General features: G+C 44.4%; 1 protein-coding gene across 1 annotated transcript; it reads left to right on the top strand.

Annotated features, from left to right (window-relative positions):
- Nucleotides 1-18,756: 18,756 nt before the first annotated feature.
- On the top strand, nucleotides 18,757-22,191 carry LOC134395374 (uncharacterized; the record flags this gene model as incomplete). The annotated part of the gene is made up of 2 exons (XM_063121538.1): nucleotides 18,757-21,152; nucleotides 21,285-22,191. Coding segments are annotated over exons 1-2 (3,303 nt in total), but the record flags the coding sequence as incomplete, so codon positions are not given.
- Between the last annotated feature and the right edge of the window lie 739 nt (nucleotides 22,192-22,930).

Below are 22,930 nucleotides of genomic sequence, written 5' to 3'. Positions count from 1 at the left end.
GAGTCGGGAGATCTGAGTTCTAGTCCCCACTCGGCCATGGAAGCCCACTGGGTGACTTTGGGCCAATCACAGACTCTCAGCCCAACCCACTTCACAGGGTTGTTGTTGTGAGGATAAAAATGGAGAGGAGGAGGAGGATTGGAGGAAAAAAGCCAGGATATAAATGCAATAATAAAATAATACAGTGCATGTGCAGCAGGCTCTCTCTCTCTCTCTCTCTCTCTCTCTCTCTCTCTCTCTCTCTCTCTCTCTCGTGTTGTGCCAAAAATTTTGATTATTCAATTTTCGGCATTTTAGGGGGGTGGTAGGGAGGAAATGAAAACTCTGACAAAAGAGGCTGGGAGAGCTGAGAATTTTAGAGAAATTTCCCCTTGGGGCAAGGTACAGAGTTTCCACATATCTTTTTAAGTGTAGGCAGTTGCTGAGGGGTCTTCTTTCTATATATTTTTTAAAAAACCGTTACTTGCATGAGCCCAGGATTTCTTCCTGACTGCTTATTGGAGAGGGTGAGGATACATGATCTCCAGGAGGCATTCATGAAGAACTGCCGGGCTCCTCCAAGTGTGTGTGTGTGTTTAAAATAAAATTAGAAAGAAGACCCATCAACAACTGGCTACACTGTAAAAAGATATGTGGAAATGCTGTCCCCGTTCCCAAGGAGAAAATTCACCAAAATTCTCCCCCTCCCCCTGCAAACGAGGCAGAAAAAAAAAATGCCTCTTTCACAGGGAGAGAAAAAGTCCCCCCAAAGAGCGGGCAGGGTTTGGCTCAGCACTAATATAATGGGTCAAAAGCTGTGGATCTCAACATGCCTTAACAATATGAAAGTTCACAGTCGAGTTCACCATGCTGAATGAGGCCAAAATGAAGTGGTGTGTTTAGTGCAATGTGCTCTGAATTGCTGCAATAAGACAGGGTAAACTAAATGAGTTTGTTTTGAGCACCACTTCAGTGTTTGGTTCTTTGTCATACGAATATAGAAGGCTGCCTTCTGGTCCATCAAGCCCAATATTATTATACTGACTGCCAATGGCTCTCCAGGGATTCAGGCAGGTGTCTTTTCTTATTAGGGGCATGTCTACACCAGCCCTATATCCCAGGATCATCCCAGGATCGTTCCTGTGCATCCAAATGCCACACAGGAGATCCCAGGAGCAGGCAGGGATGATCCCCCCATTTTCCTGGGATAACCCTTAGGTGTAGAAAGGGCCTAAGGAACACCTGAGATCAAACCTGGGACCTTGTGCATGGTCCCTCATCCTTCTGTCCATCTTTTCTTCCTGTTTGTGTTTCATTCACAATCCTGACTGTTGTCTTAATTATTCTCATGTATAGAAAATACTTTGTAGGTTGTGGCAATTTTTCTTAGGTGAAATGGTAACCATACCTAATGGATACAGGCACTGCATAAAAACTAGTCTTGATAGCTTTGCATGTAACTTGTATTAATGACCAAAAAGTAATCACAAATAACTTCAGCACAAACCAGAACTACTCACATATATAATCCAGATTACAGTGTGCCAAAGTGGAAACTGGAAATATGCAAGGCATACTATACCATGATTCTAGCAAAGCAGGTAGCTCCAAATGACTTGAAGAAATTACACATGCAGCAAGGAAGCCTTTCAGATGCAGCCTTTGCAGGCCTTGACAACAAACAATATGCCTTCATCTCCTGTAGTTATGCTTGACACTTGTGATGTCAAAGTGAAGCTGAATTTCTCTCTGTCTTACTTACCACACTCTTTAGAGGAAATATAATATTGGGCTGGCTAGGGGAGACCTTTTTTTTCATTTGCTCTCGTAGATCAGTGAGAAGCAACAGCATCAGAACAGAGTACAAGAACCAAAGTCCAGTCCTGGTCTCTTGGCAATCAGGGGTAAAGCTTCCATTAAGTTAGATGGAGGCAGGATCTACTCCCTGGCTATTAATAAAGTAAAAAGAGTAAAAAGAGTAATAAGCATACATTTGGGCTGACAGCCATTTACTTGCTTCTCTGGCCTTTATACTCAGTGGTGACATTTGTATCCTATTAGCAAAATACTGTATTGTATTTAAGCAGTAATTGCATTTTCTATGGAGACAAATGACATGTAAATCAATACATGACGAAACTGTACTCCGAGCAGTTCATTGATTTTCCATCATGTTCATCTCTGAGCTTAAGGCTGAGAAAACACAATCTGTGCTATGATTTTTTAACAAGTTGCATCTTTTCCGCTGGATAAAAAGTTTCTTGAGTGTTAATGAAAATTATAGTGTTGGTTGGTTGGTTTTGCTTTTCATCCAAGACAAAAAATTTAAAATACAACATTTAATAGCTCTAATTTAAGGTTATGTGGAGCCACTTCAATGCAGTTTATAAATTGGTCTATAAAGAGATAGGGCAGTATTGAATACTGCCATTGCACCTCTGCTGGTTCCGTTGTGCTCATGGGTCCCACCACAACAAGAACCAGCTCTTTCTAAATGAATCCTGGAAACAAATGGAAACAACTCTTTTTTGGAACAGTGCAGGTCTCTAGAGCTCCCTTCTCTTAAGTCAATATTGTCTTGGACTCTGAATTGCTCTTCTGTCAATAGAAGGATACCCCTGATGGCACAGGAGTTCTGCATCTTCTCCTCCACCCTACAGCCCACCCACCCCCTCTCTCCAAATCTGGTTTGGATATTTGGGGGGAAACCCAGAAGAGATTTGGAGAGTGTGCGGGTACATGGGAGGGCTGCAAGAAGAGGAGTTGTATAAGTCCCAGGTTCCAGCAGTAGGGGAAAAATCTATCTAGATAAAACATCAAATCAAGGAAAACAGTTGGAAAAACCATTCTAGAACGTTCTAAATATTATCCATTTTGGGGACTTGTTCATGGTTCTATCAAGACTTTTAATATTACAGCTACATTCTTTCACCAGATCTACACCAAGCCAGATCTGACACTTTGAAAATGGTTTAAAACTGTCCTGGGCCCCAGCAGTTGCCACTACTGTTATAAACCATTTTAAAGCAGTAGTGAAGATCCTGCCTTGGGTGATCTGGGGCTTGAGCCTACTAGTCTGAGGCTGGGCCTACCCTAGAACTTTCTTTCTTTCTTTCTTTCTTTCTTTCTTTCTTTCTTTCTTTCTTTCTTTCTTATATTTTTAAGCCACTCAATAAAAAATGTTCCCTGGGTGGATTGCAAAATGTTAAGAGAATGCAATACTAATCATTAAAGGAACAAAATACAAAACATAACAACAAACAGCACAGGAATAGATAAGCTATATAAGAACAGCCATAAAATCTAAAAAAAAAAAGTCTCCAAAATGCCTGGGAGGGGAAAAAGGCCTTTGCTTGGCGCTGGAAAGATAACAGAGCATCCCATTAGGTGCCGCAACTGAGAAGGCCCTCTCACGTGCAGCCATGCACCTAATTTCCTCCTGCAGGGAGACCCAGAACAGGGCTTCTGAAGATGAGGTAAGGCTCTTCACAGGTACATATAGGTGAGATGCTCCTTTAGAAAGCATCCTTTAGAAAGCTGGTCCGAAGCTGTTTAGGGCTTTAAAGGTCAACATCATTTTGAATTGGGCTGGGAAACTGTCTGGAAGCCAGTGCAGCTGATGAAAGACTGGTGTCTTATGTTTGTATCGACCAGTCCCAGGTAGTAGCCTAGCAACTGTGTTTTGAACTGAAGTTTCTGAGCCATCTTCAAATGTACCCACACATACAACAGATTGTAGTAATCCAATCAAGCTCTCTCTGTCCAGATTGAGGCAGAGTTCCTATAATTGGACATCTGCTGGAATTATTCGGTGGTGGTGGTGGTGGTGGTGGTGGGGAGATGCACAACAATCTGCATAAAACAATAATTTGCATGTATAGCACATGCTGCTACAACACACCTGTGCACTTTCCTTGTGTTTGCTCTTTGTAGTTTAGCATCACATTTAGATGCCTACAAGGAGATGTAGAAAGTCCTGGGAATTGAACAGCATTTATGCAAAAGAGTAACTCCAAGAAAACGTTTTTTGAAGTGAGGGATAAAATCCCCCCACCTAGGAACAAGAGAAAATAAACCCAAATGCACAAACACAGTACAGCCATCTTAAGAGTATCATATTGTATATATTATGGCGTCACTGCCCTTCCCATAACATTGACAACTTCAATGACTCACCTAGAATGATTTTCTTCACCTTGGAACCATTGGTGAACACGTTCTAGAACAGTCTTCACATAGGCAGGATCTACTGCTTTACAGCGGTATTGACATGCGCTGACAACTGTTGGGACCCATGACACATTCCATATACTGTTGTCAAACCCCTTTCATAGTGTTATATCCTGCTTGGTATAGATCTGGCCTAGTCTACAGATGTTTTAGACTGCAACCCCATTATTCCAGACCATTGGCCATGCTGCTGAGGCTGATTGGAGTTGAAGTCTAAACCATCTGAAGGGCTCCAGGTTGGTGCAGGAAGCTCTAGAGAGTAGCAGTAGAGTCTGAGGGGAGTGTCTTAAGCAGTGGAAGGAGAATGAATGTGCTTGATCAGGTTTTTGGGTTCTAGAGGATCCTGGACTACTCTACTTTTCACATTATTATTAGCCACTTTTTACATCAGCTAACAACACAACTTGGCTTGAATTCTGAAGTTCAGCAATGTTCTTTAAAATTGCATATTATGCTACATTATGTGTTTGGTTCACCTTTTTAAAAAGCTCTGATAGTATCAGAGAACACACCTACCATTTCAAGTAGATCTGGTGACTGAGCAGCAATAAATAAGTCCTAAAAGCATCAGAGAACACATCTACCATTTCTGTAGGTCTGGTGACTGAGCGGCAATAAGACCTGGACACTAACTTCTGAGAAATTTGTATACCAGGTCTACCCTTCTGTTGTTTCTCAATGGGTAAACCTGGTTAAGGATGTCACAGCCATTTAGATGGGTCCAGAAATTTGGCAGGCAGCACCCTGTCTGGATCCCCAGACTTAGCTCACTGAGCCATGGGGTGCTCACGCACATGCACATTCATTGAGTGTGGCATGGTCTGTGAGCACTTGCACTTTTTTCTGCGAGCCAGGTGCAAGCTGGCATTTTCCATAAAAGCTGGGCTCCCAAAAGTGCACAGGTCTGATCTTGTGAACAATGGCTGCCGTAATTGGCAATTTCCACAAGATAAGAGGCATAAAAGGACCCCAAGGGCTCGCATGGCCCAGCTCATGCAGACGAGTGCCAGCAGTGAGGCCACCCAGGTGAGTCTGTCCATCTTTAAAACTGGTGTCTAGACAATGTCTTTCCATCAACGGCTGAAACTGTCAGTTCATTCTATAACTCATTCTATAATTCTATAATATTGGGATGGGGTGACCTGGTCAGCTTGCAGCCCATTGCCAGGTTCTGCTCTACAGGCAATGCACAACAGATTCATGTACCTTCATAAGAGGTTTCTTTACTTCTACAATACATGAGAAAACATGGTGGAGCTGCATGGCACACTGTCTCAGCTCCAAGGCCAAAGATGGGAAGAGGTTCCTGCAAAAGCTAATAATGGCAGGTTCTCGTAAAACTATCCATATGTATCAAAACACCCAGTTCTAGCCCATAATAAAGTGTGCTGCTGCTATAGTCAATTTCACGCCCCCATCTGCATTTTCCTAAAACACCAAAACCAGTTACACTGCAGTTATGAATAATTCAGCAAGTTGCGAACAACCACCATTTCCACAGTGTTCCCGGACTCTGAGATATAAAATCCCAACTTGTTCCCAAAGCCTTTAATGCAGAATATGAAGGGAGGGAATAATAAGCTACCAGGCCATTTACTCAGTGTACACATAGACTTTTGTACTCACATAGACTTTTAAAGATATAGATAATCTTACTGCTGAGAGCAAAATGAGAGTCAGAGAAAAGATATTTATATGCTTCAAGGATCACAAAACAGAGTTACCTAATTGCATTCCAACTGTTAAATTGTAATATATTTTTTCCAGAATATTTGCAGAAATGTTTAAAACAATCTAGTCTGACTTACCTATAGATATATAGATGTGTGTGCACGCGCACACATGTGTGTGTGTGCGTATATACATACACACACACACACACACACACACACACACACACACACACACACATATATATATATATATATATATGATTTAAGATTATGTTCTTTTCAATTTCTTTCCTTTGGCTTGAGTAGACCATCATATGGAAGAAAAACTCATAATACCATAGCCATAAATGTCATGTAGCACCGCTTAGCTACTTCTCATATATGAGGAATAATGTTGCAATATTCTTTCATCCTGACCATACCTTTCGAGAAATTTATGACAGCAGCCGACTCAATGTTTATGATTCAATGATTCCTCTACAACTTTTCTTCTGCTTGGGACTTTTTCTTTTTTACACAAGTCTGTTCACTTAGCTGAGAAGTGTGGCAAGGCCAAGTATGGAAAGATATTTTGTAAACCCTGGGGTGTTGAATAGCTATTCTCATGATCCTACAAGTAGATCCATGTTTTCTATTGTAATGTTTTGACCCATCAATTTCCTTGCAAGTTCAGCAAACAGCAGGTTTTCAATTAGGTATTCTTTTTCAAATCCAATTCGTTCTGCAAATGTTAAATATTTGATTTATTTTTTCCCTTGTGAAATTGTAAAGCAGCTTCTTATACTTAATACAGAACTGCTTTCAGGTGATCAAACAGCTACTCATATTCATTAGGGAGATTGCACAAGGAAGATTGGTAAGTGGCAGTTAACCTAATTAGGCTGAACTTCATTGTTCTGCCTCTATCATCCCTGTTTCTGCATAGATAATCTTCCAAAGGTGGCATGGAATGTTGTGTAATTCATGATACGGAATAATAAAAAAACAGCCAGAGTGTTGTCTTTCTCAGGACTAGAGTTGTATGAGAAATTTGTTTCAGTTTGTTTATGACCAGAATTTATCCCATCCACACCTCCCAAATATTAATACTAATGTGAGCGGTCAAAGCTCATATAATCCTGAGCTTTCGATGTTGTTTGTAGGGGTTGGGGGCAGGGGATGTGTTTGAAAAATGTGCATGCTAGAAAATATGCATAAAAATGCATACCGTTTTTTTTAAAAATGCAGAAGGACACACTTAATCAATGAGAAAAGATGACATACTTTTGAATATGCATGCAATTACATACCCAAGTTTACACCCAAGTAGTTCATGATTTTAATGTGAAAAGTAAAGTAAAGCTCACAATCTGATATGGGCCGAGATTGTAGGTGGAGCTTGGAGAACCTCAGCAGGTTCAAGTTTTGCTGATCCATATACAAAATGCAAAGTCAAGCCAGCCACAGCATATTGTATATGTAAATAATGATTGCAGTTTCTATTTGCGCTCCACCCGCAATGTGGATCTAAAGAGAAGGAAGAAAGGAAGCCTCTTCCCTCCTGAAGTTGCTGGTACAAGTATGATAATTTTGCCTCTCAGATCTGAAAGTGTCCAGCTCCCTCTGCCAGTTTCACCAACTTTTTTCCCAGTGGATAAGGAAATCTAATATAAATGGGGAAGAAGAACATTGGTTACTGTATATTAAGTACACCATTGCTGGGTAACCAAAGCTTTCATTGACTTTCCTGTGGTTTCTTGAACTAGGGCCCATTGAAAGATCCTTCTGTATACTAAGGGCTGCTCTATACTATGCTACTTTTACTATAGGGATCCACATATCAGTGATTTCTTTTAGACACACACACACCAACCAACCAGAGTTTTGCCTGGATCCCCACACATATACCCACATAATTTGAACACAATGTGAATCAGGATGTTTGCGAAGTGAATTTTCTCTACCCCAGTTGATGGTCACCACTATTGATTGGACTGGCTTGGAGAACACACTGTGCTATGGATCTGACACATGTGATATGTTCTGCATGACAATACAGCTGCTGGTGGGTAACATAAAGGTTTATGTTAGATCAGGTTGATTCAGAAGTTTTTTTTGTTTTGTTTTGTTTTTACTCAAGGTATATGAAAGACCCCACAGAATTTCCCTAGAAGCCACTGAATAACCAACAATATGATAGTGCTTCCCTACAGAGGCACTTCAGCTTTTCATATTACATTTTGCACACAGCCTATGTTTTTTGCCAAAATGTAAAATCAAAGGAAATAAGCACAGATTACTATTTTTAAAAGGAAATATTACCTGATATTGGCAATATACTCTTAATCATCAGCTGAATCCTACAAGGTAACGTTCCATTGGAAAATTCAGCCAGATGAACACTGCTGACAATTAGTGGGAGGGGAGAAGAAGAGAGGAAAGGTTCTGAACATTTAATTTCATTTTTTAACTGTGCACAGATTAATTTTGTTCTACAAAACTGGTGTCTCTAATGACCAGAAAGCCTATTAGCCACCTTTCTCTCCCTTTGTAGAGATGTTACTCTGTCCTAGTAAGACTAACAGAACTAAAGAAAAAGAAAAACTTCCCCTTGCCTCTATAAGGGTTACCAGAGACAATGAAAGATGATATAACTTTGCTTGTTGAGCTCTGGAGTTCAATCCTGTGTGGAAGGTTAAAGATACTTAAATGCCATTGAAGTCAGTGCAATTGAAGCATGCCTCACTTTCTCCATTGACATCCATCCTTTACTATGAGCTAAGAAAGACAGGCTAGAAAAAAGTGGGAAAGAGCATGGGTGACGTGGTCCACAATTGCTTTATGAACATGTGAGGACAATTGCAAATGTTTTGATTTGGTTCTGTGAATGCCATCTACACAATAAAATAAAAGGTGGAAGAAGCCACCTCCTCTTCATCCAAAAACAGGATTTGGAAGTAATTGGACAGGAACTATTGAGACCATGTACCTGCTTAAGAAAACACTTCCTCAGACTTCATACAAGGCAATTAGGGATCAGGAAATTTTAGGCCTTGGAAACAAACTTCACCACCTGAATAGTTCATTCTCTCTCTCTCTCTCTCTCTCTCTCTCTCTCTCTCTCTCTCTCTCTCTCTCTCACACACACACACACACACACACACACACACACACACACACAGCTCAGAGGCAAGAAGAGGTGCATACAAGAAGTGCATGCACCTCTAACTTCCTCTAAGTGAAAATTCACTGAAAGTTATTAACTTTGTACGCCAGAAATGGAAGGAAGACCCTACCCACAAAAGATTCCGATTCATGGCTCTTCACTCTGATGATTCCACACACCCCTCAGGAAATAATTTATTATGCCCTTGATACCAAACAGGAATTTGGCTTTGCTATCGTTTATTTCCTTTGTGGGGCCCAATTTATTTCCTGCCAAGAAATAAATTGATACAAAAGCAAATTGTAATTATTGTCAAAGTTTTGGCTCCTGGACTGCATGATTATTCAGATCATTGAATCTGTAATGAGGCTGCCTTGACCTTAGCAGCTAGATAAGTCACTTTTTCTGAGGACCCAGGTTTACTGCTCTTTTACTCACAGGAATTCATTCCACAGCACTTGTGACAGAAAAGTCCTTATTTGATCCATGTTTCAAAACATGAAATCATCTATAAACCTGCCTCCTTAAAAGCAGACTGATAGGATTGTGTACACAGAGTTGCAAATGTACCCTGTTCAGTTCTAGGAAATTTGCATTTCAAAGTATTACCAAATGTCTTTTTGTCTGGACATCACACATTTTAAGTGTTATTTGATTGCGATTGACCAGAACATTTACCCTTTCCTTATCTTGATGGTTCTTTTTTACCTTTGAAATTGCAGCCTGCAAGTCTTGATTCTTTAATCTTATATGCAACAACCACTGGAGAATCTTTTTAGCATATTAAGTGACATTTCGTTTCACAGGAAGTACTCACAAAGAATCTGGTCATGGAAGTCTTCCTAACATTGGCTACATTTGTCTCCAGGCAACTAGCCTTCCAATCAGGGCGAGCCACTCAGTTGAACACAGGATTCGAGTGATCCGGCCCCTTTTCCCAACTACACTTGAGTGTTTGGTAAGACTGACCTGCGTCATTCCCAGTCAGGGCTGCAAAGCTCTGGGTAGATGAGACAAGAAGGTCTCCAAAGGCAAACCATATCCTGACACGAAACTTGCACAGCCCCTGAGGAGCAGGACCTCTGGATTGCCAATCACCATAAAGGTGCCAGAGTGCTCACTGTCCCTATTCTCAATTCCCAAAATTCCCACACAAACCTGCCACTCACCAATTGACCTATTTATCCTCCATTTTATGATTAAATCCAGTATGGAGTAGGCAAAAACCTGAACATTAGTAAATGATGGGAAATCCCTACTCAGCACCCCATTCAAAGAAGTCGACTGGCTATTCCCATACTAGTTGATAGGGAAGGAAGGTGGGGTCACAAAACAAAGAAGCTGAGAGCTGTGTGGGGCGAGCCTTTTATAGCCTTGGCTCTGCCCCCCACAATGCTGAACGTAAGCCGTGCACGTGTACGCGCTCCTATTTGCAGCTCCTTTTTCCCCTTGCAAGACCCACGCCCTCCCAAGCCGGTCCGGATGGGCGGGGATCGGGCTTCTGAGTGGTTTTCAGGACTTTTGTTTGTCCCAATTCCTTCTTGGCTCTGAGTACCTTTATCTTTAAAGAAACAAAGTCACATTTCTTGATCATTCATGCTCCATAAATTTCACCTATGAACCCACATGATTCTTTTTCCCATTCATTTTTTTTTTCATTGACTGTGGGCTAAAATTAGACTGAGTGTCAAACTGAATCACAAGACAAAGAGCTACAGCTCCAATCTTCTCCTCCAGTTACTAGCTGTCAAGTATGTTTGATAATTCACTTACAAGATATCAATTAAATATGAAGATTACACAAAGGAATGAGGCGAAAGAGGTGAAGTATTCCAAGCTTCTCATTATGTCACTCTGTTCTCCATTTTTATAGGCTTCTAATGACGGCTGATCATTAATACTGAAAAGGACATACTCTAAAAAGAGGTTGCTTTTATGGAACTTTCAAATAATAAGATCTGCATGGATTATTTCATTTCACAACTATTTACCAAAGGCAGCCAAATTTCCCAAGAATTTTGAATTGGTGGTAATCTAGCACTTTCCCCTTTTCTGAAAGCAGAAGCCACAGCAAAGCAGCAGATATGGTATCGCTAAGGAATTATTTCCTTCAAATGTATTTTGCAGTAGGAAATCTTTGCATGGAACAAGACCATGTCCTTGGTGAATTTGGCTTCAAAAATGAAAAGTCCAAAGTCCTGTCCTCCCTATTCAGACAAGTCATATTCCAGTTTTGTATTATGTCTTTTCATGGGTTGAATCCTAAGGTAAATTAACTTAAGGAAGTTCACCAAAGGAAACTTTTCCTTCCCCTCAATCCCCTGCAGCTCCCTGAAAAGCCTCTCTGGTGCATTGGTGGGGGTGGAGATTCCTTAATAATAATGGATAAGGTTCAGGAGGCAAATGGGTTAGGAGAGAATTGCCAAAATTAGGCTTGGGTCCTAAAGTAAGCTACCTTAGGGTGCAATCCTGTAAACGTTTAGAAGGGGGGGAACTCCCAAAACTTCCAGCAGGCACTGCTGGCTGGGGGATGCTTGGTGGTCTCGCTGTCTAAACCTGCATAGTATTGCACCCTTAATGTATTTATATTTATTATATGACATTATTATTAATGAAGTTCAGTGAGGGGTAATTTCCTGTCCCCACCTCCCCAAGCACCCACCACAACCACCGCATATCATCCTACCTACGATCCCACATTGAATGCAGTAGTGAGGCTGTTAACTGGGGCCTCTTCCTGACAGCAAGTTACACCTTCACTAGAGTAATTGCACTGGCTTCCCATAAGCTATTGGGTCATGTTAAAGCTGTTGTTGCTAACATATAAATCCCTAAACATCTTGGGGCCAGGTTACTTTAGGGATCACCTCACTCCCTTATGTCCCTGTCTGATCTTTGCAATTATCGGATGAAGCACTCCTGAGGGTGCTGAGGTTTGCTTCACAAGCACTTGTAGAAGAGTGTTTAGCATCACAGCACCCATCTCCAAGAATACATTACCAATTGACATAAGACAGGCCCTGGCAGTTCCAATGTTTATACATCTTCTTATGATCCGTCTCTTCACACAGGCTCCCCTTAAATTGTGACCCAGCTAGTTATGGTCTGCAGCACACAACAATGTGTGCAGTTTTGTCACTGATTAAAGATTTTGTTTTGTTGTTGGCTCTGTTCAGAAGACACCTTAAACCATGGCTTTAATAAGGCAAAATGCCTTATTCACCATGGTTAAAGCTGTGGTTTAAGGTGTCTCCTGAAGATGGTTGTTATTTAGTAGTTTTATTATCATATTTTATTGTTGTCTTGATAGTCTGTCATTGTACGTTCACCACTTTGAAAATGGGTTAAGATATACATCTGATCAATACAAATAAATAAATACATAAGTAAATTGTTCAAGAACACCTCAGACCACCCAGAGAATGTTTTCAGCGGATTAAGGTAGCTGTTGCGGAGAAGAGAGCTATGAACTTCCTTAAGTTATCGTGTCTTAGGATCCAAGCAATGGCATATACTTTGGACACTGAATAGTCAATCACATATTGTGAAGGAACAAACTTGGTGTTTTGGTAAAACAAACATATTGAAACAGACTAGGATATAATGCATTGTACTACATACATACATTGTAAAAAAATTCCTGTGAAATGCTAATCAATGAATATTATAGAACTGAAGTTCTCGTATAGCATCCATGTCTAGCTCTTGACACTGGGTTAAAACAAGACAAGACAAAAAGTACAGAATTATTAATACAATCAAACATTAGAAACAAATAATATATTCAAATTAGAATGTCCCCCAATTATTGTGATAGAGGTTATGTTCTCTATTGTTATATAAATTTGAAGAGGAGAGACTATAAGGCCCAATTCCTACATATGACGGCTTCAGCAATAAAATATATAGAACACTTCTGTGTGATAAAGTGTCTACATTTCATCAGTAATATATGTACGTACTGCATATGAGGTCACCAAGTGGCTTAGGTGGAAATATGGCATTGGTGTACAAAATAATCATATTGTTGCCACGATGATATGGAACGCTCACCATGCAGAAATTGTATGCTGAAGCAATATCTTATGAATCTGTTTTTATAGTGAAGGTGAAAGGAAACTTCCATCCTTGCCCCTGAGTTATCAGACAATTCAACCTAATTCTGTCCTTATACCTGATAGGCCAATAAAACTTCCTCAAGGAAACATTATTAGGAATATCTTAATAATATTTCATCATTTCATTCAGCTGTGGCTATATCTAATGATTATATGGGACAAAAGTAATTTAAGGTGTTGTAAAAGTAGGGCTGATCTACACCCAGCAGGATATAACACTTTTAAAATGGTATATGTAATGTGTCCTGGGCCTGAACAGTTGTCATAACCCTTATAAGCAGTAGTGTAGATCCTGCCCTGGTCTCAAAAGACAACATTGGATGGTCTAGATTTATCCAGCTCTGTTTTTCAATTAAGTTTGCACTATTTAATATGAAACAAGACTCTTACTTTAAAACAAGAACCTTGGATTTCCCAGGATCATAGAGCAGGAAAGAAACAGAAAGACCCTCTGATCCAACCCTTACAACAAGCTTTGACCATCTATCTGGTGGCCTTTGCTGATCTGCTATGGCATTTAGACCATAGTGTGTCACAGGCAAAGTAGAGCCAAACTGACTAGGGTCAGAGTAGAACCAAATTAAGTAGGATCACCATAAATGACTTTGACTCAGTGGTAGACTGACTTTCATTTTGTTTGGCCTATTTGCTACCACAATGTCAATGATCCACCTACATGTTTTAAATTCTCATAGCAAGAGTGCATTTCCTTAATTAATAATTAAAGCTAAATTAAGAGTGTGCATTGTTGCTCAAGATACAAGAATTTCCTTTCTGAAACACACCAAGTTCCACCCAATCCAGGCTTCGATCAATCAAGAAATTTAAGTGTAAATATTGTGTAAATATTAAATTAAGTGTAAATATTAATGAAATACCTTATACCATGAATTTCCTTTGAAGTGCTGCAGGTAAAGGGTTAACACTCTTTACAATCACTCTCTTACACTTCCCCTATGCTGGTGATAATTGCAGCGCTGTGTCCTAATCGGAATTTCATCATGCATTCAAATTGGCAAGCAGAATCGTTTAGCAGCTCCTGCAAACAGATCTCAGCAGGCTTTCTTTCAAGAACTTCCGTAGTGTCAAGTGGTCAGTCCTTCATTTTTAATTTCTAAATAGATGAGATGCAAATTACCTGATCTCTCTTCCTAGCCAACGGTCATGGCAAACGTTTCCAATTACATCCTGACGTTAGGCTTGCCTCTGAGGTAAATAACATTATCAAGCGCGGGATAGGGTGGGCTGGATCAGAAAGAAAAGATTAATTATCTTGTAAAAGTGTTTTATTATCTTAATTCCCTGCATCAGTCATGTTTACTTAATTAGAAAAGTAAACATGGGCATACAGTCAGTGCCCTGACACAATGTAACAGGGTTAAATGTTTGCATAAATTATACCTCCTGACATCCGTAGGGATTAGAAGAATGCACTAAACTATATTTTCTTCAAAGCAGAGCTTGTGACATCAAATTGTAGTTACCAACCATTGGCTAAAATGATCAACTGATGGTTTTCTTTTTAAGTGGGAGAAACACTCACAGCATCTTAATTTTAGTGCAGTGCAATCACACCAGCCTCTATACCCCTGCAGGCTTCAGGCCCATCAGTTATTCAATTATGCCAAATGACAGCTCCTTCCTTCCTTTCACAACATGGTCAGAGTGTGCAGGTTGTGTTCTTGCTCATACATAGCTCACTAAATCCAGCCTGGTTCTTTGGACTAATTTTCGTGGCACTTAGGGCCTTCCTAGACGAGGCCTTAGCGCGCCTTGAGACCCGGTTTCCCTGCTGTGCGTCCAGATGACGCACAGGGGAATCCGGGCCCAGGCCGCAGTGAGGCCTCCTCCAACGCGCCATAAGCAAAGTCGCTTATGGCGTGCCTTTTTCGCAGCCCCGGCCTCAGGCCGGAGCTGCAAAACGTGTGGGAAGGTCCGCGGCTTTTTACGGCTACTCGCTTACTCACGAGTAGCTGCAAAAAGCCACGGACCTGGCACAGCGCTCATGCCCATCGTGCTAGGGGGTGGGTGATCCGGGGGGGGAGATGGCAGAGGGCGACGAAGGAGACGGCGAGGGGGACGGATGGGGGGGATTAAATAAAAAAAAACCTTACCTTCTCCGGCGGCTTCGGGCCCCACATGGCCCCTTTTTTAAAAAAAAAACATGGCCGACGCTGCAGGGCTTCCATTGTCCCTGCAGGTCGGCCGTCTAGGAGGCTGGGCGGCACGCGTTAAACTTAGCGCGCTGTAGCCCCGCCTCCCTGCCAGCTTATCCCGGCAGGTCTAGCAAAGCCCCAAATCTCATGGAGAGCCTCTACAGATAGAGGAAGCTCTCCTCTTCAGACAGTTGTCCTCCACGAGTTGAGGATGACAGATGTGAAAATTCAGGGAAGTGTTGCCTCTCCTCATGCATTGATTATACTCAGCAAGAGGCAGGCTTGAAGAGGGTTGAAGAGGGGGCTAAATCTAATTGGCTATATCTGTTTTCATTCCCCCACTGTGAGGGAACTGGCTGTCACTTCCGGTTATGACCTTACCTCGGAGTAAATGAAGCCGTGCTCTTTGCGCATGCTTGAGGTCCGAAGCAGACATTCCTGCCGAACTGGTTTGAACAAGTTCTGTCATGCTGTCAAGGTGCGCACGCAATTCCTTTGTATCAAATGTGTGCGCGCGCAAGTTCCCTTTGTACGAAGGGCAGGCGTTCCCTTTGAATGAGGGGCGTGTATAAAAAGCCCCTCCCCCCAGTCCCGAGGGCAGCCGCCCGTGGACTCATCCCGTGCTGCTGTTTCGCTAGCGAATAAAGCTATCTGTTAAACAAGAACTTTGGTGTGGACTCCGGTTTCTCCGTGTGGGCTCCAGTTTTTCCGTAACATTCCTGGCGCCCAACGTGGGGCCGCTTCCTTCAACAAGGAAACCTCACGGAGTACTGGACAGCCTGCCAGGGAGATTTCCCCCACCAGCTCGCCTCCTTGCAACCCCCCCGCAGGCGTACGTCGACACTCATTGGGAGCGCGCCTTCAGCTTGCCTTCGGCTTTGCTGATGCCTGGTGATCTGGGGATGGACTGACCGGAGGGGGTGGCGTGGACGCAGCTGAACCTCTGTGGAAGTTTTGCTACAGATACCTTTCTAACCGGCGCCGGAACTTCAAACAGGCAAGTAACAATGAGCTCTCTGTAATCTGTTTCTGTTCTGTCCAGCCAGCTCCCAGGAGCTGAAGGAGGGGCTGGATCAACCCCTCAGAAGCCAGAATGTTTCTCTCTGTAATCTGTTTCTGTTCTGTTCAGCCGGCTCCCAGGAGCTGAAGGAGGGGCTGGATCAACCCCTCAGAAGCCGGAAGGTTTCTCTGTTTTCTGTTTCTCTGCTGGGCTGGATTTGGGAAAGAGGGTGTTGTCTCTGTGTAATTGGTGTGTGAATGGCAGCCTGATTTCCATAGTTGGCCGTTGGATCCATCAGTCCTCTGGTGCCATTTGGTACCTGGAAATTCCGGCAACGTGGGCTGGCAGCGTGTGATTGTGAACCTATTGTTTCACCAGCTGACTCCCCCACTACCGATAGCCAGTTGGTTCCCCGTCTACCCACCTGATTTGTCTGTCTGTCTGGTGAATTTAGAAAGTTAGGATGGGGGGAGGTTCTTCCACTCCATTAGATCTCATGGTAGAGCATTTTGCACAAGTTTTTGATACTTCGCAGTGTAATGTTCAAACCATGACTTATAAGTGCCATTGGACTTGGCCGAGCCTAGGCCCCCTTGTGGCCTGGCCGCCACAAGGCACCTTTTCTGAATCCTATATTACCAGAATATATAATTTAGCTATAGTAGAAGGGGGGCCTCTGACTCCAGAAGATATCCCATACATTGAAGGGTGGCTGAAAGTGGCTAAGCTCCCCCCACCATGGGCGAAAAAGATGGTTGAAAAGGCAGCCCTAATAATGATGAACCAGGCGAAGAAAGATAAAAGAATCCAACCCCACCGCCTGAAGCAGCTCACTTACACTGCTTCAAAGGACAAACCAATCATACCTTGTCCTCCAGAAGAACTGCCGCCGCCTTATGTTTCGCCTACGGCGCCCCAGATGAGGCCCCCACCAGTGGTGCCCACTGCTCCAGTCCCGCTACTACCTGGACAAGCAGACATTCTGCCCCCCTCACCGGCCCCGAGCGCGTCATCTCCTCCCCGCCAGGAGGATGTGCCTGGCCCCAGCCTACCACCACGTCGCCAGGAGGATGTGCCTGGCCCCAACCTACCACCACATCCACGACACGTTGTTGCCTCTGAAGCCAGTTCAGAAGAAGAAGGGCCCAGCCACCACCACAGCTCTAGCCGAAATAGAGAACACGTTGTTGCCTCTGAAGCCAGTTCAGAAGAAGAAGGGCCCAGCCACCACCGCAGCCCCAGCCGGAATAGAGACCTGACTGCTGAATTACAGAGGTCCAAAATGAAGACCCGAGCCCGGATGAAGGAAAAGGGGAGAGAAGCCAACAGAATCCTGCCAGTCAGGGAAGCCACAGCCCTGGTTCCTGGACAAGATGCCAACGGTCAACCAAGCTACCAAACTGTTACTACTTACACTTACCTGCCTTTCCAATCCTCAGACCTCCTTAATTGGAAAACTCATGGCCCAGGTTATGAAGAAGAACCAGAAAAGTTCCTAGATATGATTGAAGGAGTTATTGCTGCCCATAATCCAACCTGGAGCGACATCCAGCAACTAATGGGCTACCTCCTCACAACTGAACAGAGACTGCAGATCCAAGCCAATTTGGAAGAGGCTGCAGGAATCCGAGGGCAGTTAGACAACCAACCAGACTCCCAGGTGACCCTCGCCAAGTATGCACCTCGACTAGACCCAAGATGGGACATCCAAAATGCAGATCACCGGGCCCTTCAACGTGAATACCAGCAGGCTTTCATAGAGGCCGTGAAAAAAGGCAGACGAAAGATGATGAATATGCAAAAAATACATGATGTAGTACAACAGAAAGAAGAAAGCCCGGGGATGTTCCTTGAAAGACTGATGAAAGCCTACCGCCGATATACTCCCATAGACCCTGAACATCCGAACAACAGGCAGACCGTAGTTCTCTCCTTCGTGTCACAAGCAGCCCCAGATATTAGAAAGAAATTACAGAAGGCAGATGGGTTTGAAGGAATGTCACTAACGCAACTGAAAGCCTTGGCTGACCGAGTTTATGTCAACCGGGAGGTTGAAGAGAAAAAAGAGCAGGTTAAGTTGATGAAGGAAAAAGCCAGCCTCATCGCGGCCGCCCTGCGCCCGGAAGTTCCCCAACTGACAGATAAGAGATCACACCGGCCAGTCCTAGGCCGAAATCAGTGTGCATACTGCAAAGAAGAGGGCCACTGGAAGACAGAGTGCCCCGTAAGACCACAACAGAATGTCATTGCTGGACTAAATCGAGGCCGCGGACGTGGGGCCCCTCGAGGAAGAGGCCGTGGCTATCCTGGTCCTGCACCAACTGCCTTCCCCAGTCCACAAGGAACACCTCTGGAACCACACTTTCGCGATGCCGTCCGAACTATGACCATGGAAGATTGCTATGAAGAAGAAGACTGACAGCCTCCGCGGGGACCCTTACCTCCCGACCCCGTTATGGAAATAACAGTGGGAGGACAGAAAATTAAAGGACTAATAGATTCAGGAGCGCAGAGGTCAGTCTTGATTAATGCCTCCCACTTGCCCCTTCAGAAGAAAACTTCCGTGCCAGTTGTGGGGGCAGGAGGCCAGGTTTTACGAGCACCCTGTTTCAAGCCCCAAGGGATCCAGATAGGAGCCTGCGCCACGAAACATGAATTCATCCTGATCCCGTCCTGCCCCATACCACTTATCGGAAGAGACCTCCTTTGTAAAGTCCAAGCGACCCTGTCTTTCCATCCAGATGGCAAGGTCACAGGTACTGCTGGAGGGCAGCCACTTGTCATCACCTGTCCCCTCAGAGAAGCGTGGAGAATGGGACCTTCTATGGGCCTCTGCGCTCCACTCCACACTATCCATACCGAAGTCGCCCTTCGAGTCATCCGAGCCGTGCCAGGGGTCTGGGCCGAAAACAATCCCAGAGGGTTAGCATTGTCAGCTTATCCTGTCATCACTGATCTGAAGCCCACTCATGTTATTGTTAACCAGCCACAGTACCCCATTCCCTTAGAAGCCAGAGTTTCAATGCATGAGCACCTTGAAAAACTGCTGCAACTTGAAGTCCTGGTCCCCACCGTTTCACCCTGGAACACACCCCTCCTCCCAGTCAAGAAACCGGGCACTAACCAGTACAGACCAGTTCAAGACCTTCGCCTTGTGAACCAGCAGACGAAAGACATCGCAGCCACAGTAGCAGACCCCTACTCCCTCATCGGACTGATACCAGGTGACAGCCTATGGTATTCGGTCATCGACCTCAAAGACGCCTTCTTCACGGTTCCCTTGCACCCTGATTCCCAGAAAATCTTTGCCTTCACATGGGAACACCCCCGGACAGGGCGAAAGAGACAATTCACGTGGTCCCGCCTCCCACAAGGTTTCAAGAATTCCCCAACTCTCTTTAGCCGCCAATTGGCTGGGGATTTGCAAAAATACCAGGAAGAAGTTGGCCTAGTCCTCCAATATGTAGATGACCTCCTTTTGCCCCGGCATACTGAAGAGACCTGCCTCCTTGACACCATTGCCCTGCTCAGACATCTGGAGACTGCAGGTTACCGTGCTAGTCAAACCAAAGCCCAAATCTGTAAACAAGAAGTGACATATCTGGGGTTTATCATCAAGAAGAACACTCGACTTTTAGCTGCCAGCAGGACCCAGGCAATCAATTGTATACCCCAGCCCCGGAACAAAAAAGAATTACGAGTTTTCCTGGGCATGGCAGGGTACTGCCGGATCTGGATCCTGAACTACGCCGCCCTGACACAGTCCCTCTATGAACTCTTGAAACAGAAAGTCCCTGAATCCGGGACCCTAGACTGGACATCTGAAGCAAAAGAGAGCCTCCGGAATCTTAAATCAGCCCTTACCAGTCCACCCGCTCTAGGACTACCTGATATCAGCAAGCCCTTCCACCTGTATGTAGACGAAAGGAAGGGCACAGCCGTGGGCGTTCTGACCCAGAGAGTGGGTTCGTGGAATCGGCCTGTAGCATACCTAAGCAAGAATACTGATCCTGTGAGCAGAGGTTGGCCAGGATGTCTCCGATGTATCGCCGCCGCATGCCTGCTCTTAACTGAAGCCATTAAACTTACCTATGGGCAGCACATAGAAATCACTGCCTCACACTCCATGAAAGCTCTGCTAGAAACCCACGGACCAAAGTGGATGACCAACTCCCGACTTGTCAAATACCGAGCGCTGCTGTGTGAGAACCCTAACGTGCAAGTGAATGACTGCGTAGCCCTGAATCCTGCGACTCTGATGCCTTTGCCTGAGCCAGTTATACATGATTGCCAAGAAATAATGGACACTGTCCATTCTAGCAGACCCGACCTAAAAGACAGTCCTGTGCCTGGCAGCATCATCCTTTTTACTGATGGAAGCAGTTTTGTCCAGCACGGTGTCAGAAAGGCGGGTTACGCCATAGTAACAGAAGATGAGGTCCTAATCGCTGAAGCGCTTCCACCTGGCACGTCCGCTCAGAAAGCTGAACTCTTAGCTTTAATCGCTGCACTAGAATGGGGAAGAGAAAAGAAGATCACGGTCTACACAGATTCAAAATATGCATTTCTTACTCTCCAAGTACACGGAGCATTGTACCGAGAGCGAGGGTTCCTCACAGCCGAAGGAAGAGAAATAGCACATTCACAAGAGATCCAGAGGCTCTTACAAGCTGTATGGCTACCAGAGAAGGTTGCGGTGATTCACTGCAGAGCACACACCGGGAAATCTAACCCAATTGCTCGAGGGAACCAGAGGGCGGATCAGGCTGCCAAAGACGCCGCCAACCAGCCAGTACGAGAAACAAGCCACGCCCTCTTGATTTCCCTGCCACCTCTTGCCATGACGCCTCCGTATAGCCAAGAAGAAGAGAAAGAAGCTGAAGAACATAAATACAGAAAAGAAAAAGGCTTCTACATTTTGCCGGACGGCCGAGTTTGGGTGCCAGAACGTCTTGCCAGAACTGCGGTGTACCACATGCACAGACAATGCCATCTAGGCAAAGAAGCCCTTCGGCATCTGATCGAAAAGACCATGTACATAGACAAGTTAGCCACCCACTGCATGGAAGCTTCCAAAAGATGTGTCACCTGTGCACGAAATAACCCAAAGAAAGGACCTGTGCTTCCCCCAGGCCAGATACTCCGAGGCAGCCGACCCTTTCAAGTTATGCAAATTGACTTCACCCACATGCCGCCAGCTGGAGGCTACAAGGTCGCCCTCGTAGCCGTATGCACGTTCTCGGGATGGGTAGAAGCATGGCCAGTCAGATCAGAAGGGGCAAGAGAAGTAGCGAAACACCTGATCCAAGACCTCATCCCTCGCTATGGCCTGCCCCAGCAGCTGAACTCTGACAATGGACCAGCTTTCCAAGCCGAGCTCACTGAAAAACTTAGCAAAGCACTTCATATAGACTGGAAGCTACACTGTGCTTGGAGACCGCAGAGCAGCGGGGCAGTAGAAAGAGCCAACCAGACCCTGAAACTACACCTTTGCAAAATGTGCGCAGAAACACACTCTAAATGGACTCAGATGCTCCCTGTTGCCTTGCTCCACATGAGGTGCACCCCCCGAAGTAACGGGCTGACTCCATATGAACTAGTCTATGCCAGGCCTCCGCCGCTGCCAGCTACAGTCGAAACCCTGCCACTTCGTGGCGAGATCAACCTAAATCGGATTCTGAAAGAACTGAATCAGACAGTGCTAGAAATGAGCCAGCATACTGAACAGACTCCCTTAGGAATAGTTATCCCTGTTCATGGCTTCAAGCCTGGGGATGAAGTCTGGGTAAAGAGTTATAAAGAAAGCCTGTTAGGGAAGACATGGGACGGGCCATATACCATTATACTGACTACTCCTACTGCTTTAAAGGTCCAAGGGAATTCCAGTTGGATTCATTGGAGCCGAGCAAAATTAGCCGCACCCGAGAGATGGCAGGCCACGAAAGGTGCGGGCCTAAAGCTCACCCTGAGGAAACAGCCCTCACCGCTGGACGCGACGGGAGAAGACTCCTCGGGACCGGCAACCGAGGGAGCGAAATAACTGGGGGCGCTGCATCCCCTCTCAACCTGGAAAGAAGAGGTGGACACCGCCCGAAGCATGTTCTGCCTATTTTGCTCTTCCTTTTGACCCTGAGCATATCATCCCAGAAGTCAAAACTTGATCTCTGCTCCTCTTGTATACAAACAGTGAAACTGCATAACCAAATCAAACAGACTATTATATATCAGAGTAAATTGCAGTGTACTGAGACCAAAACGTCTTGCACTTTCCGTAATGTTTCTTTCTCAGTATGTTCACTGAATAACAAAGTCACATGTTTTGATCCCAGAGAAAATCCTGTTAAATGGCACTTAGAGGTCAGAGATGCTAACAAGCAGGGTACACTATTGCAGAAAATACCCCTTAGAACCCCAAATTCTCCAGCTTCTGTGATCATAGACCCTTGCAAGATCTCCCACTGGCCAGATCAGTGTGGGGATCTCAGCTGGGAGAAGACATACATGCACGAAGACAAATATATATGTCCCTCCACAGACCCGATGCGGTCTACCATCCCCAAACAAGCCAATTGCGATAACAGCTGTCCTTATTGGAACTGTGTATGGTGGGCCACTTATTCAACAACACC

This window comes from Elgaria multicarinata, chromosome 3 (assembly GCF_023053635.1).
Source record: "Elgaria multicarinata webbii isolate HBS135686 ecotype San Diego chromosome 3, rElgMul1.1.pri, whole genome shotgun sequence".
Classification (NCBI taxonomy): Eukaryota; Metazoa; Chordata; class Lepidosauria; order Squamata; family Anguidae; genus Elgaria; species Elgaria multicarinata.
Note: the sequence above shows the minus strand (reverse complement) of the source record. Positions and strands in the feature narration are given on the sequence as shown.